Source organism: Artemia sp. Qi Xiang Cuo, chromosome 1 (assembly GCF_049724085.1).
Source record: "Artemia sp. Qi Xiang Cuo chromosome 1, ASM4972408v1, whole genome shotgun sequence".
NCBI lineage: Eukaryota > Metazoa > Arthropoda > Branchiopoda > Anostraca > Artemiidae > Artemia > Artemia sp. Qi Xiang Cuo.
The window spans coordinates 32,971,642-32,999,451 of NC_142794.1; the positions used below are offsets into that span (position 1 = coordinate 32,971,642).

Consider the following 27,810-nt stretch of genomic DNA (forward strand, 5'->3'; position numbering starts at 1 on the left):
CCTTGCTCTTTAAGCTAAAGTTCGAATTTTGTACCAATTCTTTAAAAATGACCTCTTAATCACAAAGGCCGTTAATTAGAATAAATAGCTCTTATGAAAGTACTGAAAAATCTTCGGCTTAAAGAGCGAGGTATTGGCTAGGGGGCGAACCCAATAATATAACTAATATTTTCTGTTCGTTTTAAGTTTTGATGTTGCTCCTTACTTTCAGTTGAAAAACTTTTTTTATTTATTTAATTTCTGATCTGTTTCCTTAATAGCGATGGGAATTCCGTCGCCCCCTTCATAGCAATGTCCCTTCCCCCACGAAAACTTCCTTCATGGAAGGAACGTCCCGTATAACCCCCGACCCCCCCCCACCTACCAGAAAAGATGCCCTCTGAAAACGTCTGTATACTTCCAAATAACCAATGCTATGTGTTAACATTGGGTAAAGTTCATAACTTTCAGCCCTCCCCCCCTGGGACTTCGGGGGACTATGTTATCCTAAAAGAGATAGTTATCATATTTTCGACCATGCTGAACAAAATGGCTATCTCAAAATTTTGATCTGGTGACTTTGGGAAAAAAATGAGCGTGGGAGGGGGCCTAGTCGCCCTCCATTTTTTTGGTCACTTAAAAAGGGCAGTAGAACTTTTAATTTCCATTCCATATGAAGGTGTGATTTTCATTGAAGTTCTATAACTTTTAAGGGGTCTTTCCCCCTTTTTTCGAAAATCAGCCAAATTTTCTCAGGCACGTAACGTTTTAAAGGTAAGACTAAACTTGATGAAACTTATATATTTGAAATCAGCATAAAAATCTGATTCTTTTGATGTATCTATTGGTATCAAAATTCCGTTTTTTAGAGTTTCGGTTACCATTGAGCCGGGACGCTCCTTACTTACAGTTCGTTACCACGAACTGTTTGATTAAAGACTGAACAGAAATCTACCATCAGAGTTACTTTCCCCAAAATTAATTATGGCTTATCCACCTCGTCTCACAAAAAAAGGTTAGGGTTTTTTCAGTTTTTTTTATTTCGTTTTTATTTTTATTTTATATTTACTGGCCGTGTTATTAGGGGCGGGAGGCTGATGGAAGAATTTTCTATTCTTTTTATTTATGTATCTTTTATATTATTATCTTATGAATCATAATTTTCTTGTATGTTGTTATATTTAATCATTTAGTTAGGGTTTTTTTTTCTATCCCATGCTACAATTTGCTTCTCTGCCTGGCCGTGGATTTTTTACTTTATTTATTTTTTAATTTATTTTAGAATAAAACATCCTGAACTCAACTTTAAAACATGCTTTAGTAGAAGCAATAAGTTTATTATATGCCAAACAACTTAATTGTAACTTCTAAAGAGGAACAGAACAATATTAAAACGATAGAACTGGAACTGGAATTCCTGGGACTGGTATGGAGAGTGAAGGAGCAGGGCTGGCCAGAGTGTTGAAACCAGCATTAGGACCAAGTAAAGAAGGGAGCATCGTCGCTACAGCTAACCTGAAATGAAGAGTAAAACGTAAATGAATGAAGCTGAAATTTATTATAGAAGAAAAAAGGAAACAGAATAAGATACTAATTGGTTGAACTATATTCTTAAAAAAAAAAGAAAATCAGACACTGCCCCAACTTACATTTGGCCAGTAGCGTAGGAAGGGGGTTCAGGGGGAGGGGCTGGACCCCCCAGGGTGACAGCCCTGGAGGGGTGACAAAAACTGTCCCAAAAGGACTTACGATTCATTAGGGCCCGCCGTGCAAAAATTGGGGCTGCAAAGTAGCAATGCTACTTGGCAGTTTTCAAATTTGTTGGCAGATTTTGTCTGAAAATACCATTTTTATATATAAAAATATTTTTTGCTCAAAGAAAAATTGTCAAAACACAAGTGGGGCTCCGCCGTGCATAGTAGCAATGCTACTTGGCAGTTTGCATGACCTAGAAAAATTTGTTGGCAGATTTTGTCTGAATATACTAGTGCTTCCACCATCCCCGAAGTTTTGAAGATTTCCCCGAAAATCTGCCTTCCTGTGTAAGGTTTTTCGGTACTTTGGAAATGTTGTATGTTTATTTTCTCATGCTCAACACACAGATGTAATGTCCTCTTAGCAAATGTTGAAGTTACGGTCAAACGACTTGCAGAAACCAGGTGGAGGGCTCACTATGAAGCTGTTAAGCCAGTGTTTAAATGCTTTACGAAGATTGTCGATACCATTGAGAAACTTTGTGACTCTTCAGAAACTCTCGACACCAGAGGAGCAGCTCAAACTTTGTTGAATTCGATGTGAGATTTCTCTTTTTTGTTCTTTTTAGGTTTATGGAATAGTGTCCTTGAAGAAGTCAACCACACCCAAAAATACTTGCAAATTGTTTGAATAAGTCTCGAAAAGTGCCTTATCAAAATGAGGATTTTAAAGGCGTTTTTGAATGATAATAGAGATGGTCTTGTGGAAAAGGCACTTGAATTTGCAAAAGCTATTTGTGATAAGATGGACATTCCCCTAGTCAAACGAGGAAATATTAGAAGAAGGAAACAGATGCCTAGAGAAAAAGCTGCAGACGAGCCTCTAACTTTGGAAGAAGAACTAAAAATATCGATGTTAGAGAGTATTGACATGTTTCAACAGGAAATCACCAAGCGTTGCCAAGGCATGGAAGGAATATCACTTCAGTTTACCATCTTGGAGACCAGGAATTTGCTAAAGAGTTCAGAAACTGAAGAGCTAAAATTAGTGAGCTGTTTAGTTGAGAATTACGAAGAAATATCTTCAGGAGACATGTTAAATGAACTCCCACATCGCTGCAAACACTCCTGAAGAAGTGGCTCTGAAGTGGAGTTTTTTTAGACTACTGCAGTTTATAGTTGAATATGAGCTTCCAGACTCTATCAAACTTTAGCATTGAGGTTTTACCTCAATGCTAAAGTTATATATATATATATATATATATATATATATATATATATATATATATATATATATATATATATATATATATATATATATATATATATATATGAAAGATAGAGCTATTCTTGTATTTCCTCTTCAAAGGTTTATAATAAAAGCCCCTGCCCATTTTAGCCTTACTTAATGTAAGCCACGAACTAAAATGGTGTTGGTTAATATTGTAATAATAATGTTAATATGTATGAAAATGTAGTATTTTGCTTAAATTTATGTAAGTAATTTACATTAAAATGTTTACAACGTTATACAGCCGGCAATTTATTTTTCCTTTCACTCCTTAATTTAAACACTTCAATTAGCTTTTTTTTAATTGTATGTTTCCAACATAAACGAATATGACTCAACAATGTTTAAATGTTTGTTGGGTGGGGGCGGGGTGGGGGGGGGGGGTTGAGTGACAAGTTGAAATTCCGCACCCGGGTGTCACAAAACCTTGCTACGTCACTGCATTTGGCAGTGTATTTGTTTACTGATGGTGGATAGAACTGATTGATACAAAAAAAGCTTTTATAATGTTAATATCCTTGCCCAAACGCTTCTCAATATTACTTTAGATAATATATGTTAAAATGACACCACTTTGTTTAGCTAGAATCTGTAATTCTTTCTGAGTTTTTGCTTTTTGAACCCACGGAAAGTGTCCCCTGTAAAACATAGCTTTGGGAGATAGAACAGACTATCTTCCCGTGGACTTTTTCTAGTGGCCTAGAGCGAGATTCAGGCTTATAATCAATCAGACTTTTATATATAAAAAATTTGGGGTGTGGAGGGGGTAGGGTGGAGGAGGGGCGGGTGAACGCAGCTCTGGAGGAATTTCAAAATGGGTAAATCCACCCCAGTCCATCCTCAACCCCTGTTGGATACGGAACTGATTAAAGGATTTCAATTCAAAAGCGTACCAAGAATGTTCTAGGGGTTTCAAAAAATGATTTTTGGCAGAAAAAGGTAGTATTCTTTCGACATTTACGAGATTAGAGTCTTTAAATTCTTGGTCTTTTAAGACTATTTTATTACTATAATGTTACATTTTCTGTTATTGAAGACAATTCGCTAGCACTTTAAAGCACTAGAAGACTTTTTACATATTTAGTTTTCTTATAGGAACTTTAGTCTCGATTCTTAGAACCAGTTAAAAAGTATAACATATTGACTTAGTTGAATTTTCCTAACAAGAAACTACACAATTCTGATCATGAGACCCTATTGATGAACCTAGAATATTTCATAAGAGCCCTAACCCTCGGTTATATTCATACGTAATCGTCCGACTCTGGGCTAATTCTAATCTCTGGCATATTCCTCAAAGTAGCTACATTTTTTTTTTTTTTTGAATTCCAGACTCATAATTTAATTTGCTTGCTATATTGAACAGATTTTGTCCATCCAAATCCTAGTTTAGAATTACCATTTTTGAAAAAAAAAATTGGATAAAATGTATGAATAATAGCAAAGTAGTGAATAAGCCATAGCCGACAGGCTATAAATGACACGCAAATACTAAGAAAGGAATATTTTTAACGAATTAAAATTAACTGTTTATTAAATATTATTACTTCTGACAGCTCAACACAGCAAATTACCGCCTATGGTCATAGCTGCTAAAGCTTAGTTTCTACCCACTCTGTCCAGGGCTTCCCTCTGAAGTAACTCCCAAGCCTCTAATAAATTTTCCAACCTCTTATAAATCTTTTCCTACGACCTCTCCCCGCTTCATTTGAGGAAATCCTTAGCTTTTCGTTTGTCTCCAATAGAATTGAAAGAAATACTAATTTTTGCAGTATATCATACTTCACCTGCAAAACTTGACCTCACTATCTTATAACCTTTTTTTCATTACACCAATGGAAATTGGGACCAAACCACAATTTCGTCGAAACTTATGTTCTGTTATACAGTCATCCATACGGCGCTTCATGGACTTAGTCCTCAGGAACACAACATAATATTTGCTGACCTTACGATAATAACGTAAACATAATGTGTCAATAGCTGTTGGACTATTGTTAAAGAAATGCTATAGATCAGCCGAAGACAAGTCTTTTTCTTTCCAAGTAAGGTAGCCAATCACACCCAAAAGGTTATACACCCCTAACGTAATGAGAGTCACCTATCGTTGGCAAACATTTTTTCTCAACAGAAAAGGGACACACTTAAAAACAATGATCTATTGACATGAATATATAGCTATAGTATAAGGATGTGGTATTTATCTGTCTTTGTCAAGTTAGCTGCTAATTATTGTGCTGTGGCAGAACGGATTCCATTGCAGAATTAGAATTTGATTTTCTAACAAAAACCATATATTTTATCTCGCTTTTTGGTGTAGCTGAATCTGTTGGAAGCCGCAGCTTCTCCAAAGAAGTATTTTAGCCATAGAATTCTTCACTGGACCAGATTTGAGACAGGAAAGAAGTAACATCAAACAGTTCTGGTAACGACGTTTAAGGAAGGAGCGACCCGGCTCAATAATAACCGAAACTCTAAAAAATAGATTTTGATACCAAAAGATAAGTCAAAAGAATTGGCTTATTATGCTGATTTCAAATATAAAAGTTTCATTAAGTTTAGTCTGGCCCATTAAAGGCTACGAGCCTGAGAAAATTTGTCTGATTTTAGAAAAAATGGGGAAACACCACCTAAAAGTTATAGAACATTAATAAAAATCACACCATCAGATTCAGCATATCAGAAAACCGTAGGGGTTTCAAGCTCCTATCTGTGAAAATGTGGAATTTTCTATTCTTTGAAAGATCACAGATGCGTGTTTATTTTTTACTTTTTTTATTTTTTTCCCAGGGATGATCGTATCGATCCGGTGGTCCTAGAATGGCGCGAGAGGGCTCGTTCGAACGGAAATTAAATGTTCTAGTGCCCTTTTTAAGTGGCCAAAAAGATTGAAGTGCAACTAGGCCTCCTCCCCACCCCTTTTCCGCAAAATCTTCCGATCAAACTTTTGAGATAGCCATTTTGTTTATCATAGTTGAAAGGCCCAATAAATATGCCTTTGCATATAAAATGATCACCCCCTCCACTTCCCAGGGAAATGTCTTTAAGTTACAAAATTTGCCCATTGTTTACGCATAGTGTTTGTTATTGCGAAGTATGTATACATTTTCGGGTGTGGGGGGGGGGGCGAGAATTTTCTGCTGGGGATCTTTCCTTGGGATGATTTTCCATGGGGAGGGAAGTTTTTCAGGGGGTGTCAGGGGAAATTATACACTGGGGGAACTTGCCAAAATTCCTATATAAAATTCTTTTTATGTATCTTGATTTCTCTTTTCCGTCTCAATTTTACGCGTGGAGTTGTTAAGGGTAATTGTCCGGGGTAAATTTTAACTGGGATTGCATTTTGTAGAGATTTCTCCGTGGAGATGGGGCCAAGTTTACTGGCATCATTTAAAAAATGATCAGAAATTAAATAGAAAAAACATTTTTTTTTTCAAATGAAAGTAAGGAGCAACGTTAAAAATTAAAACGAACAGAAACTATTACGTCTATGAAAGGGATTGCGCCCTCCTTAACACCTCTCTTTTTACGCTAAAGTTTGAATTTGGTCCTAATTCTCTAAGAATGACTTCTGAAACACAAAGGTCGCTTAATTAGAACAATAAGAAGCTTTTTTAAAAGTACTAAAAACTTCAGCGTAAAGAGCGAGGTGTTGAGGAGAGGCCAACTCCCTTCATATACGTAGTTATTTCTGTTCGTTTTAAATATTAATGTTGCTCCTTACTTTCAGATGAAAAAACTTACTTTCTGTTTTTTTTTTTATTTCATTTTCTTGTTAAAACGGAAGCATCTTATCAAACTGATTTTACCGTAAATATTGCTCTAGCTTTTCAGAAAAGAAAAACACAACAGAATTTTTGCTCCAGCTTTTGACTTGCAGTTTCTTCAAAAACTGATCTTAAAAGTTCTTTTGGCGCTTATATTTTGACAATCTCTTAAAAATGCCCCTGACGGATTGGCCGGGTAATCCCTTTTTTTTGAAGATATAATATTACAGATGTTTCTAGATTCTCTTTAAAGGTAAAACCAGCTTATGGTTAAACCAAGTACACTTTCTCGATTTTAGAAAAAAAAAACAGTAGCTTATGTCGATTCAGCCTATGTTCTCACAAGAGATATCTTCAAACGTTTTTACTTTGATTGCAGTTCTTCCAACGTTTTATTTGAGTTGCAAAAATCATCGCGGAGAAATGCCACTAAAGTCATTTATTTATGATGGGAATCTCATCAGATTTTGGCTAATAGTTCCCCAAAGAGGCGTATAATTAAAGCAAACTGCTTTAACCCTAGAAAGGTAAGCTTCCCAAAAAGTTACGTAGATGGTAAGCTTTCGTAAAAATTACTACTTGCAGAAACATTGACTTTTAAAACTCGGGGTGTTCCCATTTGAGCGCTTTCCCATTTGAGCGCCACGGAATTTTGTTCCATTTGAGCGCCACGGAATTTTGTTCCCATTTGAGCGCCACGGAGTACCATTTGAGCGCCAAACCCAAAATTGTGATTTTGCGGTGGATGAAGCGTGGTTTGCTGCCACATTGACCTGTAGAAATATTTATTGCCACGAAGACAACGAAGAAAACTGAGGATTTTATTGGGTCAATGGTTGTGAAATAACTCTGTACTGAGAGTTAAGAAGCTAAACGTTTGTTAAGCTTGTGAAGAATATAAGTGAAGATTTTACGCACGTTCATAGGGTAAGAACTGATTGCCGCTGAAGAAGGCTTGCTGGTCAAGTCGAAATATTCGGCTCTTTTTTTAGAGTTATTTCACAACGATCGTTTACAAATGGAACGAAATCACCCAAAAATCGTGCCAAAAACGGATAATTCAAATTAATATATTGGTAAAAATACAAACAAAAACTGCTAATATCACACATCCGGCGAAATGTTATGTGCGACACCCAAGAGAAGCTCGTCTGCTGTTCGAGTTCCAGCCCTGTACTCCGTCGACAGCTTTTCGAGTCGTTCGGTCAGCCGTGCATACATCTTGTTCGTCCGATGGATGACATGACCCTGGAGTAGCTGTGTCCTTGCAGAATCGACGACTGCTTGTTCTTCCTTCAGGAAAGAGATAAACTGCCACAAGTTCGGGTGGTAGCGACCGACTCTTCGGTTAAACCGCATGTGCCATGATTCGAGGTCGTTGTTTGTCCTTCGCTGGATGCCGTAGACTGACCAGAAATGAGGAGGACATTGGTCGAACCACTGACGGCTGAAGTAAGTGACAAACGGACGAGCCGAAGGCCAGGTACGAACGATGTGAGAAATGATTGGACCAGAATTGATTCTGACGATCGCTGGAGGTAGGAACGCCAGAGCCAGAAGCTTTCGAACGTAGAGGTTGAAGTCTGCATCGGTCATGTACAGCTCACGGACTGAGTGACGCCCCAAGTTTCTGATTACTGCTTGGCAAAAGTGGAAGTAACACCCACGGTGCTTGGCGGCCGGAAAAACTTGCTTCACGGATGTCAGCAGACCGGTCTCAAAATCAGAGACGACGGTCGTCGGGCGAAGTGTCACTCCTTTCATCGCAGCCTGTAGGATCAGCTCGCTGAAGACGTCGTTGTAAAGCTGCGCAGACTTGCTCTCCATGAGCACGAAGACAGCGGGAAGTTGCTTGTCGCCGAAGAAAACGTGAACGGTGAACAACTGGCCGAATGGGGAAGGAGCTGAGTCGAAGGTGCCGTCCATATACCATTCCGGGCTTCGTTCAAGCAGACTTAACGACTCGTCGGTTGCAAAGCAAATCGCAGCGTTATTTTGAAGCTGAAAGAGGAGGAATCTCTGGTTTGCAGACGTCTCACTGAAAGCCTGGGGCAAGGGCGTCGGTACGGATATAGTATCAGCGGGCAGTGGTGGTATCAGCTTGTTTCGTGATCTGTACATGGACGACTTCACGTGCTTATAGGGTAACTGAGGCAAAGCACTCAGCCCACTGGCAGCAGCACTTGCGACCTGGCCGTCGTAGATAGCGGGAATCGGACGAGTAGTACGGGCTGACTCGCTTCGAAGGTCTGACCGGAATTTGTACTGCTGGGTCTGCAGAGGATCAGCGCTGTGGTCGTGCGTACCAACTGAAACTGGTGAGCCGTCGCTGGAATCAGTGTGTAACCGCCCGAGACATCCCTTCTTCATGCATCTCCAGCTCTTCTTTCTTCCTCCAGAAATCGGCTTATCGAATCTGTAGACGAAACCGTCGTGTTCTAGCAGTTGTTTATTCTTGGAGCTCTTCATTGTCAAACTGACTTATTAATACTAACCAGAAATATTGTTCCTGGCATCATTAAATACTTGTTATAAGAGGGTAAAAAAATATGCTCCCACACTAAATCCTATTGCATTTTGTGGGTAAACGGTTGTGCAATCGCTTACGCAATTAGGTCACCTGACCTTGCATCGTAAATTAGGATTAATGGGCGCTCGAAGTAAATGTTATAAGAGGGTGCAAGATTGTTAGCTCAGTTCAGTTCAATTTCGGACTTGGATAAGAGAAGAGCGATTTTCAACATGAAGAGGAAACGCAAAATATTATCTTGCGCTCAAATGGGACACAACTGAACTAATTAAAATACGGCGCGCAAAGAGGAAATTCCCATTTGCGCGCCATGGCGCTCAAATGGGAAAGCGCTCAAATGGGATACACCTTAAAACTCATCACTTAAGTATATTTTAAAAGTAAGTGGGAATTATCAAAAACAGATCTTCAGAGAATGTTTTACACAGCACAAAAGGTTGCTTTCATTTCTTGGAGTCACATGGTATGCATGACTTCGCACGGTGTTCACCACAGAACGGCTTTTTGCAGTGGTTGTAAAAATTGGTAGTCATTCGGCGAAGCAGTCTGGGCAGAGGCTGAAGGTCTTTCTTCTCCCTTCCACAGACGTTCCTGAATGTATTTCACCTGTCACCTCCATTGTTTGACTGATATCGAGTCTGATCGAGCACTGCAAAGTGGGGGTTTCTAAGCGAGTGGTCATATGCGGCTGGGTCAACTCTTTGAACAGAACATTCATGAAATCCTTTCGTGAAAGTGGTCTTCCACCAGATTTGGAGATATGGAAGGAGTAGATGATATAATTGTTGATACACGTTTTGTTGATCAACCCATAAAAAATGCACATGGGCCACCTATTTGTCTTCCGAACCATTGCCATTGAACTAGACATTTTGTCAAACGCGTCTTCACACCCGTTGGTGTTATTGTAGTACTCAATGATCTCAGGCTTCTTGCTTGGATACGTGATACTGGTACCCTCATGGCAAGTTGACAGAATCAGGACCATTTGTGATGGCTTAGGAAGATAAGACACTAGTCAGCTCCCAATCGAAACAGAACATTGATGTTCTTGTGATTCTCCCTTTGCTTACAAGCAGCTCTTCCGGAATTTCTCTCTTGTTTTTTCGTACTGTACCAACTGTAGTCAGTCGATACGGTTCTTTCAGTAGTTCTGCTGCAAACGGAATCGATGTAAACAAGTTGTCAGTCGTGACATTTCTATTTGTCAGTGTGAAAAAATTTTGCTGCTCATTTGTTAAATCAGAAAATAGCCAAATTCAGCATTTTCATGTGCTATTTCCTCAGAAAATTTGCTACGAAGATTGTCAACAACTTTAATTAACTTATCTAGCCTCATTGTCCGAAGAATCTTGCTAATAACCAAGTTTTTATGAAAAAATTCCTTTTCCTGAATTAGGTGAAAAAGTTGCGTAGATGTTAAGCTTTCGTAAATTTTACTACTCCCCCTTAATATCTCCCCAACCGGGTCAGATAATAAAACCTCGGTGACGGCACAAGAGCTGGATAGTCATAATATTAGCATATCAGGGAGGTCGGTTCGCGCACTGCATCCGTTTCCATGGCAACCGCGAAAAAGTGTTTTTGCGTCGTAAAATTTAGAAAAGCTTACCTTTCTAGGGTTAATTATACGCAATTTTGGGGAACTGTTTTCTTTTGGGGAACTATTTTTGCAGAAAGAGCTAAAACTCAGGAAAATGTTTCCATTTGAGGTAAACTCCATTTATCTTGTCACTAAAAACTATCAAAAATACTATTTCTAACTTTTTTTTTAAGATTTTATTGGTCTTGTGGAGATGTTAAAGGACATAAAATACAACAAATTCTGGCAACCGTTTCACGGGTGTGTAGAAGATAACTTTTGAATTTCTGACGGCAAGCTGTATAAATTACTTAATGTGATGATTCTTATATAGCTTGTTCTAAGATTTGCTCCTGTCGAACGTTGTAATGATTAGGACTTTATAGTAGAACCGGTGTTCGTTTTGATGGTTTTGCATTCTCATCAAATCTACTTCCCATCCCCAAATACTTGTAACTTTTATATAATAATTTCTCAAGTTGATTTTCAAATAATTAGAGAATTTTACAATGCCAGTTTTAATATTAAATATCCATCTTTTTTAACTTTTTAAATTTTCTTTTTCCTCTGACGATTTACCCCCAACCACGCATTGCACTCCTGGCCAAAAACAGAAAATCAGGAGATCAGACAGACAGAGAATGAGCTACGCAGACCGGGGGTCTGCATGCAAAAAATTTTGAAAAGTTTAGCGAAAAATATCTACCATGCAAAATTTCAAAGGGATTGCGCCGTGACATTTCAAGAATTTTTCCGATCGATCTCCTTTTTTGAATCCTCCTTAAAAAGAAGGCTTTAAAAGGAGGTCCAATTATTGCTAAGAACTGTGCTAAAAAGATTCTAATAAAATCCACTTCCTTTACATGCGATTCAAAACCTGTGAAAACTGATGGAGGTTGCCCTTTAAAATTTTGAAGTTGTAAAGTTTTATCAAAGTAAGTATTTTTTTTTACTTTGTATAGCATTAATTTTTTTTACGATCACTAAAGCTTTACCAGTGCCTGGCAGCAAGAGCCATTTCGTGGATCAACTTTATTTATCCTATTATCTAACTCCCACAGAGATAATGAGATGAGCCTCCTGTATGCTAATCTTGTTAAATTCTCCACAAAATGACCCTAATCAATCACCAAACCAACAAAAAGTGCACATATATTGTATTTTTATTTAAAGGGAACGTGTTCAGGTCTAAGACCCAATTCCCACTTCGCTGCTTAGTTACAATTAAAAGAAAAGACAGAAAATACGTATGTATGTATATATAATGCATTACCTAGGTGGAAACACTGCAGTGCCGGGTAGACAATAAGCAAGCAAACTTCTCAAAGCTGGATCCTGGATACTTTTCCACACATTTGCAAGGATACCGCTAGGATTAGCATCACTCGGCAAGCCTTGCATGTCTTCTTTATCAAAAGGAAGGCCTGCCATTAATCCCATTCGGAGACGGAGCATGCCCATGACTCCTATCAAATTGATGATTTGTACAGAATAAATACTATAGTAGCCTATATGTAGTACAACAAACAGTGTCTTTCATTCTATCTATGGAAGTTGCAACTAATCTTCAGCCCCTCCCCACTGTCATATTGACTTTAAGAGGGTGTTTCATTGTTACGAGGGCAGTGGCACCAATTCACAAAAATGTTGTTGGGAAGCATATTTTAAAACCTAGAGACAGCCTGTTTTTTTTTTTCCTTTTTTTCAAATAAAAATAGCAAAATAGGTAATTACTGCTAAGTTATAGTAAATACAGTTTGTCAAATTGACATGTTTGACGAATTAAGGATAATCTTCAGCCCCTCCCCACCGTCATGTTGACTGTGAGAGTGTGTTTCAGCGTTACGAGGGCAGTGGCACCAATTCACAAAAATGTTGTTGGGAAGCATATTTTAAAACCTAGAGACAGCCTGTTTTTTTTCTATTTTTTTCAAATGAAAATAGCAAAATAGGTAATTACTGCTAGGTTATAGTAAATACAGTTAGTCAAATTGACATGTTTGACAGATTAAGGATCTTGAGTCGAAGAAACCGCGCAAAAGTGTCTTACCAAGGTTGCTTGCAGATTTTGGGGTTTGGGCTCTTTACTATATAGAACCTTCTTCTATCGAAAAAGACATCAAGCTGGAGTAATTTTGGGCGAATATAAATTATAATATAACACGTTGATTTATGGGTTCTCAATATCAAAATCAAATATATATGCTATTTTTAGCCAACTGAGACACGGTATAACAAATTATACAGAAAAGTTGGAGTTAGGGCTTTTACCTTATCAAGACCAAATTAATGAGTTCTTCTGAATGGAATGCAGCACACACTTTATGAACTGTCGTGGTTACAAAGCGACAAGTGATTCTACATGGAAATTTTTCTTTTTATCGTTTATAAGTAATTTTTTCTTTTTTTTTGTTAAGAATATTGAGTTTAATTTTAATTATGTGGCAACATGGGGGACAATGCTCTTTTATAAGAAGAAGAAAAAAACAGGGTAAACGGCGTGAAAGAACCAATATAATGGTTGTCCCTTATAGTGGCGTGCAACTAGAAATTTAACTCGGTAAAAATTTTATATTGCTTAATGATGATTAAATAAAAAAAACAAGTTTTTTTTACTGAAAGTAAGGAACGACGTTAAAACTTAAAACGAACAGAAAATATTCCGTATATAAAAGGGGCTGCCCCCTCCTCAATACCTCGCTCTTTACGCTAAAATTTGAATCTGTCACAAAACTTTATTTTTAAAACAATAAAAAACTTTATCGTAAAGAGCGAGGTATTGGGGAGGGGACAGCCTTTTTCATATACGGGATAATTTTTTTAACGTCGTTCCTTACTTTCAGTTAAAAAAAATAGTTTTTTTATTTAATTTTGAACGTTTTTGAATTAATGCAGGTTTGATTTTGGCTCACCGTACATGAATAATTAAAACAAAATCTGCATATTAATTTTACTTTTATTTGGTTCCATGGCTTTCTCGAAACTTCTTTAATTTTATTTACGAACGTTTTCATTAGTAATAAATATACGTAACTTACGAATTAACTTACGTAACGAACTTCTATATTCATATATTTATAATACGTATATTAGGGGGTTCACCCCCTAATCAATACCTTGCTCTTCAAGCTACGGTTCGAATTTTGTTCCAATTCTTTAAAAATGACCGCTTAATCACAAAAAATGTTAATTAGAATAAATAGCTCTTATGAAAGTACTAATAAATCTTTGGCTTAAAGAGCGAGGTATTGACTAAGTGGTGAACCCAATCATATACGTAATATTTTCTGTTTGTTTAAGTTTTGATGTTGCTGCTCACTTTTAGTTGTAAAACTTTTTTTTTTAATTTAATTTCTGATCTTTTTTTTAAATAATACTGGGAAATCCGGCGTCCCCTTCATAGCAATGTCCCTTCCCCCATGAAAACTTCCTTCATTGAAAGATCCTCCCACATAACCCCAGACCCCCCCCCCGCTACCGGAAAAAATCCCCCCTGAAAATGTCTGTATACTTCCCAATATCCAATACTATATGTTAAAAGATGGTAAAGTTCATAACTTTCAGCCCTCCCCTCGGGGATTTTACGGGATTAAAACACCTTAAAATAAATAGCTATCATATCTTCGACCTCACTGAACAAAATGGATATCTAAAAATTTTGATTGGGGGACTGTGGTAAAAAATGAGCTTCGGAGGGGTCCTAGTTGCCCTCCATTTTTTTGGTCACTTAAAAATGGCACTAGAACTTTTAATTTCTATTCGAATGAACCCTCCCACGATATCCTAGGACCAATGAGTCGATACGATTACCCCTGGGGAAAAGAAAAAAAAACAAACAAAAACACATCCGTGATCTTTCTTCTGGCAAAAAATGCAAAATTCCATATTTTTGCTGATAGGAGCTTGAAACCTCTACAGTAGGATTCTCTGATACGCTGAATATGATGGTGTGATTTTCATTTATGTTCTAAAGCTTTTAGGGGGTCCTTCCCCCTTTTCTCGAAAAACAGCCAAATTTTTTAGGCGCGTAACTTTTGATGAATAGGACTAAACTTGATGAAACTTATACATTTGAAATCGGCATTAAAATCTGATTCATTTGATGTATCTATTGGTATCAAAATCCTGTTTTCTAGAGTTTCGGTTACCATTGAGCCGGGTCGCTCCTTACTTACAGTTCGTTACCACGAACTGTTTGAAAACCAGTTCGGAGTATTATACTTTTCAAAGAGTCTTAAGTTTCAGAGATTACAGACTTCATTAATAAATAGGGCTTAAGTAACAGATATAGTACTAAAACTTTTTCTGCAATTTTTTAGCGTTTCATCAAAAATATTACACTAGTTTTTTCATTTCCTTTAGCCCGAATAAAATTAAATTCTTATAAAAATTTGAAATCTAATGAGAAGAAACATGTATGAAAAAAGCAATAGCTACCCAAACGGCTTATCTGACAACTATGCCTTTTGCTTGGCAAAACAACTAATATTGTAGTTCGGTTTGAGGAAGATCGATGTCTTAATTTAAGAAAAGTTATAGTCAGTTAAGATTCGGCCCAAAATGAATGGTCTGGATGATACGGCGACTGTCTTGCACGAGAAGAGACGAAGAAAAAAAAAGAACGGAATCCAAACAGCAGAGATTAAACTATACACAACGAAATAATCAAGGTGAATAAAACAACTATGCAAAGAAAATTTTGCAAAAAAAGAATTATTCCGGGTGGCTGTCACCGTGTCGCCAGAAATATAAGTAATAAACAAATGTGAAATAATCAAGGTAAATAAAAAACAAAAACTATGCAGAGAAAAATTTTGTAAAAAAAAGCTTTCGGGCGACTGTCGCCGTGTCGCCAGAAAGACAAGTAACAAACAAACGTGATACTAAGAAATGTGACGCTAGAAGCCTTAGCAAGATGCTGAAAACCCTACACATGAACTAAGGAACAAGGAGAAACACGCAACTAGGCTTAAAAAAAGAAGAAAAAAAAGGATATAATTTATTATGCGGTTCCTTTAATTGTAATTCTGTTTTTTTTTTTTTTTTTTTTTTTTTTTTTTTTTTAACGCCAATCATGCCACTAAAATGAGTCTCTGATAAATATTTGCACATAAAAAATTAATTGCACATTAAATTCAATCGGTTATTTTGAACATTTTAATCATATATTGAAACATTTTTTAAGATTTAGACAACTGTATATAAACCCGCAATGTTACTTTCTAAGGTTAAAACACGCAGATGCACTTAAACGCTATTCCAAAAAATTGCTAAGTATCTATTGCGGTCTACAAGCGCTTATAGTTACAGCTACAACAGTGCTTACGAGGATAAAATTACCTTTGATTATTGAATCACAGGGATCAGGATTCTGATAGTTGGTGCCTACATTCGCTCCTGGGATTTGAGCTGGATACTGAAACTGATTTGCTTGACTTTGGCGCATTATAACTAGGATACATATCATCAAAGAGGCTTTAATATATTCCATTTTCAAAAAATCCTGAAAAGAATAATTATTTTTATCATTTATGTCGGCAATTTTGCGAATTACTGGCATCACAGATTCAAGTCTAGCGGGTAACAGTTAAGGACTGTGGTTCAATTCTAGCTGTCACAAGGTCTTCCCCCTCAAAGAGGAGCGACTCTCGAGGTACATATAGCAAAGAAAATCACACAGCTCACGCGAAAACTCACACATCTTTGTTCTGCTGTAATGGATTCAGGCGACTTTGTGCCGTGACAAGTTTCTGGTATCAGTAATAGTAATCCTATATAATTGTTATATAGTATTAGTCCCCCATCTCCCACCCCAAAAAAATATTTTTACATTTAGTATGCTGATTCTAGCTTTTCTTTTATGCAGAACGCACAACGAGAGTAAAACATTATGAAGAGTAAGCATGCTGTTTATATGACCCCCCCCCCTTAAGAAAATATGAAAGTTATAACCAAAATTTTTATTTTTGTCCCCCAAACACTCCGCTCTTTACGCTAAATTTTCAAATTACGAATATTAATCGTAATAGCATAAATTACATCATAAAGTATAAATTAAACTTTAGCGTAAAGAGCTGGGATATGCCTTTTAATCTTGCGCAACACATACATCAATTCGGTCCGTAGAATTGCTATGCCAAAACCAGCCTCTAAGGTTGCAAAGACTGACTTAGAAAAGTCACAGACTTAGACAACCTTTGCGCCCACCATTATGTCTCTTCTTCAATAAGAATGTTGTTTGTTTGGAAAATGGCACCGCAAAGATGTATTTGAAGCTAATTTAGCGGCGAAAAAGAGGCGAAACCTCAAGAAATAATTCTTTCTTGAAAATTAATTTAAAAGAATTTATTCTGAGAAACTATCTAATTGTTATTACTCTTTTCAGCCCGTTTTTATAGAGTAAATTGCTAGAAATTTATAGCAGCAATAAAAACTTTGGTTGCTATAAATTTCTTTTATGCTATTTAATGAACTTGAAGCTTATTTTTGTATGTTGGTCTTCGACTATTATAACTGATTTTTTAACCAGCTTACCGTTGTCAACTAATTCTCATTTTTGCTTTCACGCTAAGATCCTGTGACAAATTATTTTTATGAAAATAGTTGTAATTATACCCACGAATAATCACTAGACCTCGCAAAGAATGTAATCAACTATGAGTCTTCACTAAATAATTTTTTTTAGGTTTACACAACTGTACTAGGATTCTCTAGCAAAATTCTATTGCAGATTTTAAGATCCTAGCCTTTTGCACGCAAGCTGAAATTCTACGATAAATACACAATCGTAAACAATGAAAATGAATAAATAACAAGAAATATCAACAAATCTACCAGAGAGATAAAAATCCATAATTAGCCAACATCTTTTGGTTGGGGCATCCCCTAAGGATAATCTTTATATGACCCCCCCCCCCGTTTAAGAAAACATGAAAGCTGTGACCCAAAACTTTATTTTTGTCCCCCAAATACTCCGCTCTTTAGGGAAAGTTGGAGCAAGTTTTTCCAAATCAAGTGAAAATGAAAGTGAAAAATGAACAATGAGCCATATAGTACAGTAAAGGCAAAGGTATACTGAAGAAAACTAACCCGTTTCTCTGGATGTTTGAATTATGCAGGCTTGTCTTACTTTTGACAAGATTTTTGAAGAAAATCAATTTCAGCTGGAGAGGAGGAGAGGGGGCTAGGGTCTGGTGGGAGGTAGGGCAAACTGAAACCTAGAGGGAGGAGTTGCCCCCATGTCCCATAGCAAATTATGTGCCTTCTTGTAGATTTTTTATGTATTAAAAATAAACATAATATGCTGATAGCAGGTATGCTGAGATTATTTATGGCGTCTGGCCTTAGTAACTACACAACAATGTAGCCAAGGCAAAAACAACTGAAATAAAGATAAAGTAATTGGGGAAATTAAATTTGAAGATAGAGCAACGTAGTAAGCATGTATGAGAGCCCATGTTCAAATTTCCAGCTTACGCTCTCGAATATCAAAATCAAATGATTCCTTGGAATGGAAACTCCATATGTCTCCTCCTTAAGAAGAAAAGCATACACATGCGCAGAGACTTTCATACGCCAAGGGGATGGGACAGTCCGAAAATACACAAAACAGATAAATCCTCATTTGTCATGCAATTTGTGTCCGTACGCCCTTTTTGGCCCTAAAATAAGAATTTGGAGCCAGAAATCGTCCAACTGATAGAAATACTGTGCATCTGAAGGAATGGACGATCCAAAGAAATACAAAAACGGCGTGATTCTGTAAAACATGGCAAATTTAAAGAAAAGTTGAAAAAAATCATGAGATCTCGGAGCCCAGGGGCAACAACCTCCCCCCCCAACCATTGTTAACACCTGAGAAACCGTATCTCTAAAATAATCTAGAACATACCCACTATTTATTATATTTTAAAATTGTAGCCATTATTGATCTTGCCTCAGTTCAGTTTATTTTTCTTCCTTTTTTTCGTACATTTTCGTCAGGCACCATTTCAGCTTCTCTTACAGTGCGATAAGAGCCAAAAATCGTTCTGGGGTGTAAAGACACCAAAAAATCAATTCTAATCCATTTCAGGGGCTTTTTCCACAGCTTTGAATATCAAACAGTTCATGGTAACGAACAGTATAGTAAGAGCGACTCGTCTAAATAGTAACCGAAACTCTAAAAAACAGCATTTTAATATCAATAGATACATCAAAAGATTTGAATTTTTATGCTGATTTTAAATATATAAGTTACATCAAGTTCATCAAAAGTTACGAGCCTGAGAAAAATTTGCCTTCTTTTTAAAAATAGAGAAAAACACCCCCCGAAAGTCATAAAATCTTAATGAAAATTACGCCATCAGATTCAGTGTATCGGAGAACCGTACTGTTTCAAATTTCTATCTACAAAAATGTGGAATTTTGTATTTTTTGCCAGAAGACCCCTACTTTTCAGACGATTTATGGCCCCTTGGACCTTACAAGGTTTTGTGCCCTCTAGTCCTCTCCGAAATGGTACATATGGTTTAGTTAAGCCTTATGCTCCCTCTTAGATAAGCACTTTTGTGACAAGCCTCCAGCTGCAATTTTCACCGAGAGTATGGGATAATTATATAGAGACTTTAGTTATAGATGTATCCATTTATAGAGCTATAGACATAGATATTGCCTAAAATATTTCTTAGAGAATGACCTAAACTTGCCTGAAAAATATTAAAATTTTCCTTTCTTCAACTTATTTTGAAATATTTCCCAATCTAAAAAAAAATAAAAACAAATTTCAAAAATATATTTCGGTAAATGGATAAAGCTAAATATCAGCTATCGAATAACAGCAAAACTGTCCGTCTTACGTTGAAAAATTAAAACTATAGAATCGCAGACAAATAACCCTTTCCGACGAAGTGGTTCCTCAATGAAACCACCTTTTCATATTTTTTTTTTTACCCCCATCGCACAAAATGGCAGTGTTCAGTTTGCAAAGTTCCATTGTGCATGAACTACACAAAGAACTGCTTTAGTTCTTTTCACTAGAAATGAGGTTTTTTCTGCTTATGTATTAAAGTGGTCTCTATCAGACACCGCGTTATATTTCATTTCATAGTTGGAATAATTTTTTTGAGTTCAATATTTGTCGGTTTCTAAGCCCAGGGACATAGGAAACGCAAAAAAAGCGGAATTTTCAGACGATTTCATAATTCGTGCCGGAAAGGAATAACATACCAAAAACTTGTTCAGGGAGCGACAACAGACTAAATTCCTATCAGGGTTGCCACCGTCAGTAGGATTTTACTAGATCTAGTAAAAAAAAATAATCTAGTAAATTTAGAGGATCTAGTAAATTTCCCGAAATCTAGTAAAAACTAGTAAAAAGTCATGATTTATAGTAAACAAAACTTTTTTTTATTTTCCATGAATTCAGGGAAAAAAATTATGGTAAATATATGACAATTTTTGCTTGTCTGTTTTACAATTTTGCTTGTCTGTCTCAGAGACAGACAAGCAGGCACCTATTTTCATAAACAGACCCTTCACTTCCGGCGTCTAAAGGTCGACATAATCAGCTTTCTGTATATCAAATCTTACCAACTGAAAATGAAGCTATAATGTATATGAAAATCGTAGTGATTATCTTCCTATAGTAAAAGTCAATGCTTGATGGTGGGCGTGCGGCTACGCCGCACGCGCAAAATTTTTTTTTGAGCATTTAGTAAAAAAAGATTCACTCTAGTAAATTTTTCCTCTCCGATTTAGTAAATTCTTCCAGGTCAGGGTGGCAATCCTGATTCCTATTACAAAGTACTTATCTATATACCATTTTTCAACAGCTGAATTCACTGGTAATAGTATAAATTAAAACCTTTTTTCGAGGTGACGAGTCCCGCAGACATTGTTATGTAAATATGTAAATGAAGCGGACATCAATGAGTGAAACTTGATATTTATGTTATTTTTCTTGTGGAGTGTATTTAAGAATACTGTGCTATGTGGCCTGATTTTTGGCTTATAATAGGTTATTATTATTATTATTGCCCCAGACATGATTATCTTCAGGGCTATTTCGCGCTGTTTTATCTATAAGAGATTGTGAAGATCTGATTAAGAACTGCCCTCCCTTGGTGTTCGGGACCTAGAGGTGCCGAAGCAACTCTGCAGTGTTGAAACAGTTTAAATACTTCAGTCATTTAATCCAAATGCAAATATAATAAGACCCCGGGTAAATCTAGAGTTTTTTCCATTACTTTCTTAGATAGAAGGTGAGCACACCTCTGGATGCGTCTTTTTATTCTCCTTCTGAACATACTAATCGCTTCCTTTGTAAATTGTATTTTGAGCCCATAATGGATCCCTTAATGTGACCACTTCTTCCGCATTAGAAAACAGTTACCAGAAGTTTTAAAAACTCCAGAAATAGTTTCTTTAATAGCATAAGTATTTTCTTCTTTATTAATTAAAAAACCTATCAGAAAAAGAAGTTTTTTCCAAGAAAGTAAAGGGTCATACTAAACTAAAGACCAGGATAGATAAATTCCTATAATAATTCAAACTCAAAATGACCAGAAGTTACTATTAAGGATTAAATGAAACACAAACAGAAATTAAATAAACAATCATAGGAAACAAAGATACAAAAGGTATTAATATAAATGAACAAATAAATCCTAGACGAGTAAAGCTTAAATTGAATATTTAATTTAAATTTTACAAGAGAGATGAGGGGGGACCTTTATTACTTTTTCATCATCCTTCGGAACACACCTTTGAAGTTTCAACTTAATACCATTAGCCATTCCCTAGATATTGCTATTGTTTCCTTTTGACAACCCTCCTGCACACAGTGTGGTTTTATTTTACTTGACGTCCCCCTCCACATTTTCTATAAGTTTTACCTCAATATTCCTAGACGTTTTGGAAACTCAAGATAAAAAAAATGTCCCCTATTCCCAATAACCAGCTTTGTATATAAACAATCGGCAACTTATAAAACTTATAAAACTTGCCCAAAGGGCTTTGGGGGGGGGGTATGTCAACCCCGGAGATATAGTCATTTGACTTTTCGACTGTTTTGAGAAAGATGACTATTCCAAATTTAGATCAGATATATTTGAACGGAGGGCAGATATCACCGGAGAGGGACTGGTTGCCCTCCGACCACTTTTTAACATCCTCCTCAACGTATCCTCAAAGTTTAAACTTATTAGCCTTAGCTGTTCTTGTGACATTACAGATACGCCTTTTTAATAAACAGGACAGACATAGTATCTTTCGATTCAATTTGACATGCCCCTAAACATTCTCCAAGGTTTCATCTTAATACCATTAGGCTTTTCGAACAATCTAAAATCGAAAATCCACGCTTTTCCTAATGTACATCATGCATGTAATAAAGGGCAAATTGCATAAATTACAATCCTTGCCCTTGGGCTGCAAGGGGCACTGCATAATCGGAGGCATAGTTACTAGAACTTTTTACTGTATTGAACAAAATCACTTATCCAAAATTTTGCTCCTAAACAGGACAAGGAGGGCGAGGACTGGCTGACCTTTAATCTCTCTTCAACATCTCCTCAACATACCTTGAAAGTTTCAACTTAATAACCTCTGTCTTTCTTTGGGTATTTCTGATATTCCCTTTTTCACAACCAGCGAGCACATAGTGTGCATTGATAGTGTTTGGCATCCCTCTCAATATTTCCATAAAGTTTCACCTTATTACCCTAAGCCTTTTTAAAGACCCAGGATCAAACATTCTCTCTTTTCCAATAGAAATCCTCATACGTTACCAACGGGCAACTTACATAACTTATAGCCCTTGCCCTGGAGGCTGGGGTGTGTTAACCCAGGAAGCATAGTTGTTTTACCTTTGAAGTATTTTGAACAAAATGGCAGTCACAAAACTTTGATCCGATCATTTGAGGACAAAAGGGCATGGGGGGGGGGGGGCTGGTTGCTCTTCGATTACTTTTGATTCTTAAAAACAACCATAGAATTTTCGATTTTTAAGCGAATGAACCTCCTCCTAAGTTAATACAACTAACCCTTCCATGCAAACTTTATTTGTTAATAATAAGCAGCTTACGTAACTTACAGCCCTTGCCCCAGGGCGGGGGTGGGGGGGGGGGGGGTTTAACTCCGGAAGCATATATATTTGACCTCCGGACTATTTTAAATAAAATAGCTATCTCAAAATTTGGATCAGATGTTTCTTGGGGGAAAACGCGGAGAGGGGGGGGGGGGGGCGATTGCCTTCCGTTCACTTTTGACTCTTAAAAAGGGCACTAAAATATCTGATTTTCAATCGAAAGAGCACTCTCCGAAGTTTTGTACGATCACCCCTTCCATAAAAACTTTATATTTTAACAATGAACAGCTTGCATAGCTTACAACCCTTGCCTCGGAAATGGGGAGGAAGGTTGTCAAAACTGGGTACAGAGTTGTTTGACCTTCAGACTATTTTCAAAAAAATGGGTATCTCAAAATTTTGATCGGAAGCATTTTGGAAAAAGAGCGTGGGGGGGGGGGGCTGGATGTCACCGGATCACTTTTGAATCTTCAAAAGGGAAATAGAGCTTTTGGTTTCAATTTAACGAGCCTACTCCGAAGCATACGACCACCCATTCCATAAAAACCTTATATGTTAACAATGGGCGACTTGCATAACTTACGGCTCTTGTTCCGGGGGATGTGGAGGATTTTGTCAACCCCGGCAGCCTTGGCTATTTTCCCTTTGGACTATTTTGGACAAAATGGCTGTCTTAAAATATTGATCGGATGCATCTGGGGGAAAAGGGCGTGGAGAGGGGCTGGATGCCTTCTGAGATCACTTTTGACTTTTAAAACGGACGCTTTGTTCCTTCAAAAAGGAACTTGTGATTTCCAATCGAACGAGTCCCCTCCATGGAGGGGGCTCCAAATTTCCGAGCCCCTTCCATAAGAACCATATATGCTTATAATGGGCAACTTCCATAACCAAATAGCCCTTGCCCCAGGGGTTGTGTGGGGTGTCAAACCCAGAAGCATAGTTATTTTATGTTTGGACTCTTTTGAACAAATTGGATATCTCAAAATTGTGATCCGAAGAATTTTGGGGAAAAGGGGTGGGGTGCCCTTCGATCAATCTTACTATTAAAAAGGGCCCTAGAACTTCTGATATATAATTTTAAAAGTCCTCTCCCGAGTTTATACCGCCACCCCTTCCATTTGAAGTGCCTCGGAGAAAAATAATAATAATACCTTGAAGCCTTATGGCTATTTACTAGAGGGAACGCCGTAGCGCTGCACTGGATTATTTTGCGACGAACGGTAATCAATCGGCGGAAAGGAAAGATTCGTGCTATCCTAAGAAATTATGAAATTTTATAGTGAGCTGTATATTTATCAAACAGTTCGTGGTAACGAACTGTAAGTAAGGAGCGACCCAGCTCAATAGAAACCAAAACTCCAAAAAACAGAATTTTAATGCCAATAGATATGTCAAATATATCAGATTTTTATGCTGATTCCAAATATATAAGTTTCATCAAGTTTAGTCTTGCCCATTAAAAGTTATGCGTCTGAGAAAATTTGACTTATTTTCGAAAAATAAGAGGATGTTTCCTTGGGGTAAGGAACATTTCTATGAAGGGGGAGCCAGATTTCCCAGCATTATTTAAAAAAGGATCAGAAATTAAATAAAAAAAAAAGTTTTTTCAACTGAAAGTAAGAAGCAAAATTAGAACTTAAAACGAACAGAAATTATTACGTATATGAGGGGGTTCACCCCCAAGTTAATACCTCGCTCTTTACGCTACAGTTTTTTTTTAGTGCTTTAGTAGGTTGGATATGGTTGCATCAAGACATGGCTAATAGTAGGCAGAGAAAAGCCAATGATTTTCCCAGGGGTGATCTTGTCGATCCAATAATTCTAGAATATCGTTAGAGGGTTCATTTGAGCAACAATTAGAATCTTTAGGGCCGTTCCTAAGTGACTAAATAAATTTGCGGGCAACTGCACCCCTTCCCAGGCCCATTTTTTCCCGAAGTCAGCCAATCAAAATTTTGAGATAGCAATTATGTTCAGCGTAGTCGAAAATCTAATTAATATGTCTTTGAGGATGACTTAATCCCCCACAGTTCCCGGGGGAAGGGCTGCAAGTTATAAACTTTGCCCATTGTTTACATATAGTATTGGTTATTGGGAAGTATACATGTGTTTTCAGGAGGAGGAATTTTTTCTAGTGGGGGGTCGGGGTCGGAGTAAGGGGTACGGGGGAGGATCTTTCCATGGAGGATATTTCCTTGGGGGAAGGAATATTTCCATGAAGGGGGCGCTAGATTTCCCAGCATTATTAAAAAAACAATCAGAAATTAAATAAAAAAAACAAGTTTTTTTTCAACTGAAAATAAGGAGCAACATTAAAAAACGAACAGAAATTATTACGTATATGAGAGGGTTCGCCCCCTAGTCAATACCTCGCTCTTTACGCTAAAGTTTTTTAGTACTTTCAAAAGAGCTATTAATTAACCGGTCTTTGTGATTGAGGGGTTTGTGATTCGAACAAAATTCAAACTTTAGCGTAAAGAGCGAGGTATTGACTAGGGAGCGAACTCCCTAATATACGTAATAAAAATATACGAATATAGAAATTTGTTACGTAAGTTAATTCGTAAGTTACGTCAGAACAAAATTTTGAGAAAGCCATTTAGCAAAAAAAAAGGAAAAGTAATATGCGAATTTCGTTTTAATTATTCATGTACAGTGAGCCAAAATCAAAGCTGCATTAATTCAAAACGTTCAGAAATTAACTAAGAAAACAAGAGTTTTTAGCTGAAAGTAAGGAGCGACATTAAAACTTAAAACGGAGAGAAATTATTCCATATATGAAAGGGGTTGTCCCCTCCTGAACGCCTCGCTCTTTACGCTAAAGTTTTTTATTGTTTAAAAAAAAGAGTTGTGAGAAAGTCAAACTTTAGCGTAAAGAGCCAGGTGTTGAGGAGGGGACTGCCCCTTTCATATACGGAATAATTTCTGTTCGTTTTAAGTTTTAATGTCGCTCCTTACTTTCAGTTAAAAAAACTTGTTTTTTAGTTAATCCATCAGAGACTGGGGCTAGCGGTGAAGGTTAAGGAAAGCAATGCCCTTTTATCATTGAGATAAGTAGCATTTTTGTTTTAAAGTAGTTTCCAGAATCTTTAGTAACCATTTCTTACTGGCAAAAAATAAGGAATAAGTTGTAACTTTAAGTCCCTTTATGGGCTCAAAATAAAATCTGCAAACGAAGCAAATAATATATTTGGAAAGAGAATAAAAAGACACATCTAGTGGGGGGTTTACCTTGTACCTAACTAAGTAAAGGAAAAAACAACTCTAATTTACCTGATTCCAGCGCTGCCCATAGGCTGTTTCAGAATTTCGCCTTGGAGAAGAGCAATAATAGCAAAAGTCTATTGGGCAATAAGTTGAAAAAATTGTTTGAGGTTTTATTTTTACGTATTACAACCAGGCCTGGATTTACAAAAAGGCCCACTAGGACCGGGCCTAGGGGTTTGCAAAGCGAGGGGGCATAATAAATTGTCTCTGGGTGATTTTTTCATTAAAAAACTGGACTGATGTGATTTGTCTTCAAAGAGCCAGGTGCACTCCGCCGCAACGCTGCCTATTCACAGAAAATTGATTTTAAAACGGCACAGGAATTGTTTGGCCACTTATAAACTGTCAGATGTCTCCCAAGAATGGCAGCTGAAATTTTGATATCACCTCTCGATTTCATTACTTGTGGCTCATCAGTTTCGTTCTGCTCAGTGCTTCCACTATCCCCAGATTTTGGGGAATTCCGTGAAAATATCGTAAAAACGGAGCGTCAAAAACGCTTGGGCCTAGAAGCGTTAAAGCTTTAAACCCGGCCCTGAACACAACAATGTTCTGCATTAGAAGAGGGAGAGCAAGCTCTTAAAACATCAAAAATAGAAAACTCATACATTTTGTAAATATTACAGTAAAAAGGCACGTGCGCAAGGGGGGGGACTTGAGGCCAATGATCATTTTACCATTGGCGTAGATTAAAAACAAGATTGGATGGGGTAAGCTTGTTTTCCATTCAGTAGCCTAAAGGTGCAGTGGTGTCCATTCAAGATTTTTTATACCCCCCCCCCCTCGCATTGGCACCACAGCTAAGGCCGGTGAACTGTCGGAAATACAATAAAGGGTCGAATCAAGCCAAATTTAGCAGTAGGTAATTTATATTGTATGTTTGGCAAGATACATAACCACCATACCAATACCAGGTACATAACCAATACAATCTTTCTGAATGTAATGAAGTATGAATTTTGTTATTATATTGTTTAGTTTTGAGGAGAGTATCAACAAGGCTGTTGCCAAAAAACGAGGATTGCAGGGTAGTGACACCAACTGAGGGGAGGGCATTCCCCCCCTATATTTCGAAAAATCCACTTTTCGGGATTTTCATTGAACAAAAGGGGAAAAACAAAATTTACCTCTCTCCCTAAATACTCAAAAATACACTTTACAACCCCTTCCATGCATTTTGTGCATTGGCGCCGAGAAATTGCACCCCTCTTTTCCCACAGTAGTTTAATCCTCCATTTATTTACAATCTCAATTACTATTTCTTACATCTTCCATTTAAATTTCCTACTTTGGCATTTTCTAAAATAGCCCCCTCCCTCCTAAAACCAACTCCTGCGCAAGTCCCTGCTCGGAAACTTTGGGACAAGTTTTGAAATTTCTTGGATGGATTCGGCTACTCAGCCCTATGTCTACTCAGAGTGATTCAATACTTTCCGCTCTGGGGGTGAGCCCAGAGAGTATTATACTGTAAAAGTTCAACTTTTGTCATAGATGTTCTGTAAAGCAAAACAAAGCTTTTCTAACCTCAAATAGTTTGGAAGTTCAGTAATCCTGTAGACCTTTATGGACAAGGTTGCACAACAGCCTCGCAATATTGACTGACCATTTCAGATGAATGATAATAATCCAAAGC

General features: G+C 37.1%; 1 protein-coding gene across 1 annotated transcript; it reads right to left on the reverse strand.

The window, feature by feature from the left end:
- Positions 1–1,295: 1,295 nt before the first annotated feature.
- LOC148956214 (uncharacterized) lies at positions 1,296–27,810 on the reverse strand. Its single transcript, XM_089094522.1, has 4 exons — positions 27,702–27,810; positions 16,184–16,346; positions 12,117–12,309; positions 1,296–1,494 (listed from the first exon to the last, which is right to left on the reverse strand). Exons 2-4 carry the CDS (start codon positions 16,332–16,334, stop codon positions 1,368–1,370), a joined length of 471 nt encoding a protein of 156 aa, XP_088950648.1. The 5' UTR covers positions 16,335–16,346; positions 27,702–27,810; the 3' UTR covers positions 1,296–1,367.

Coding starts and splice junctions, on each gene's coding strand:
- LOC148956214 (XM_089094522.1), bottom strand. CDS start 16,334: ATGGAATATATTAAAGCCTCTTTGATGATATGTATCCTAGTTATAATG. Junction 12,310..16,183: donor CTGTGATTCAATAATCAAAG/GTAATTTTATCC, acceptor TCAATTTGATAG/GAGTCATGGGCATGCTCCGT. Junction 1,495..12,116: donor ACTGCAGTGTTTCCACCTAG/GTAATGCATTAT, acceptor TCTTCATTTCAG/GTTAGCTGTAGCGACGATGC.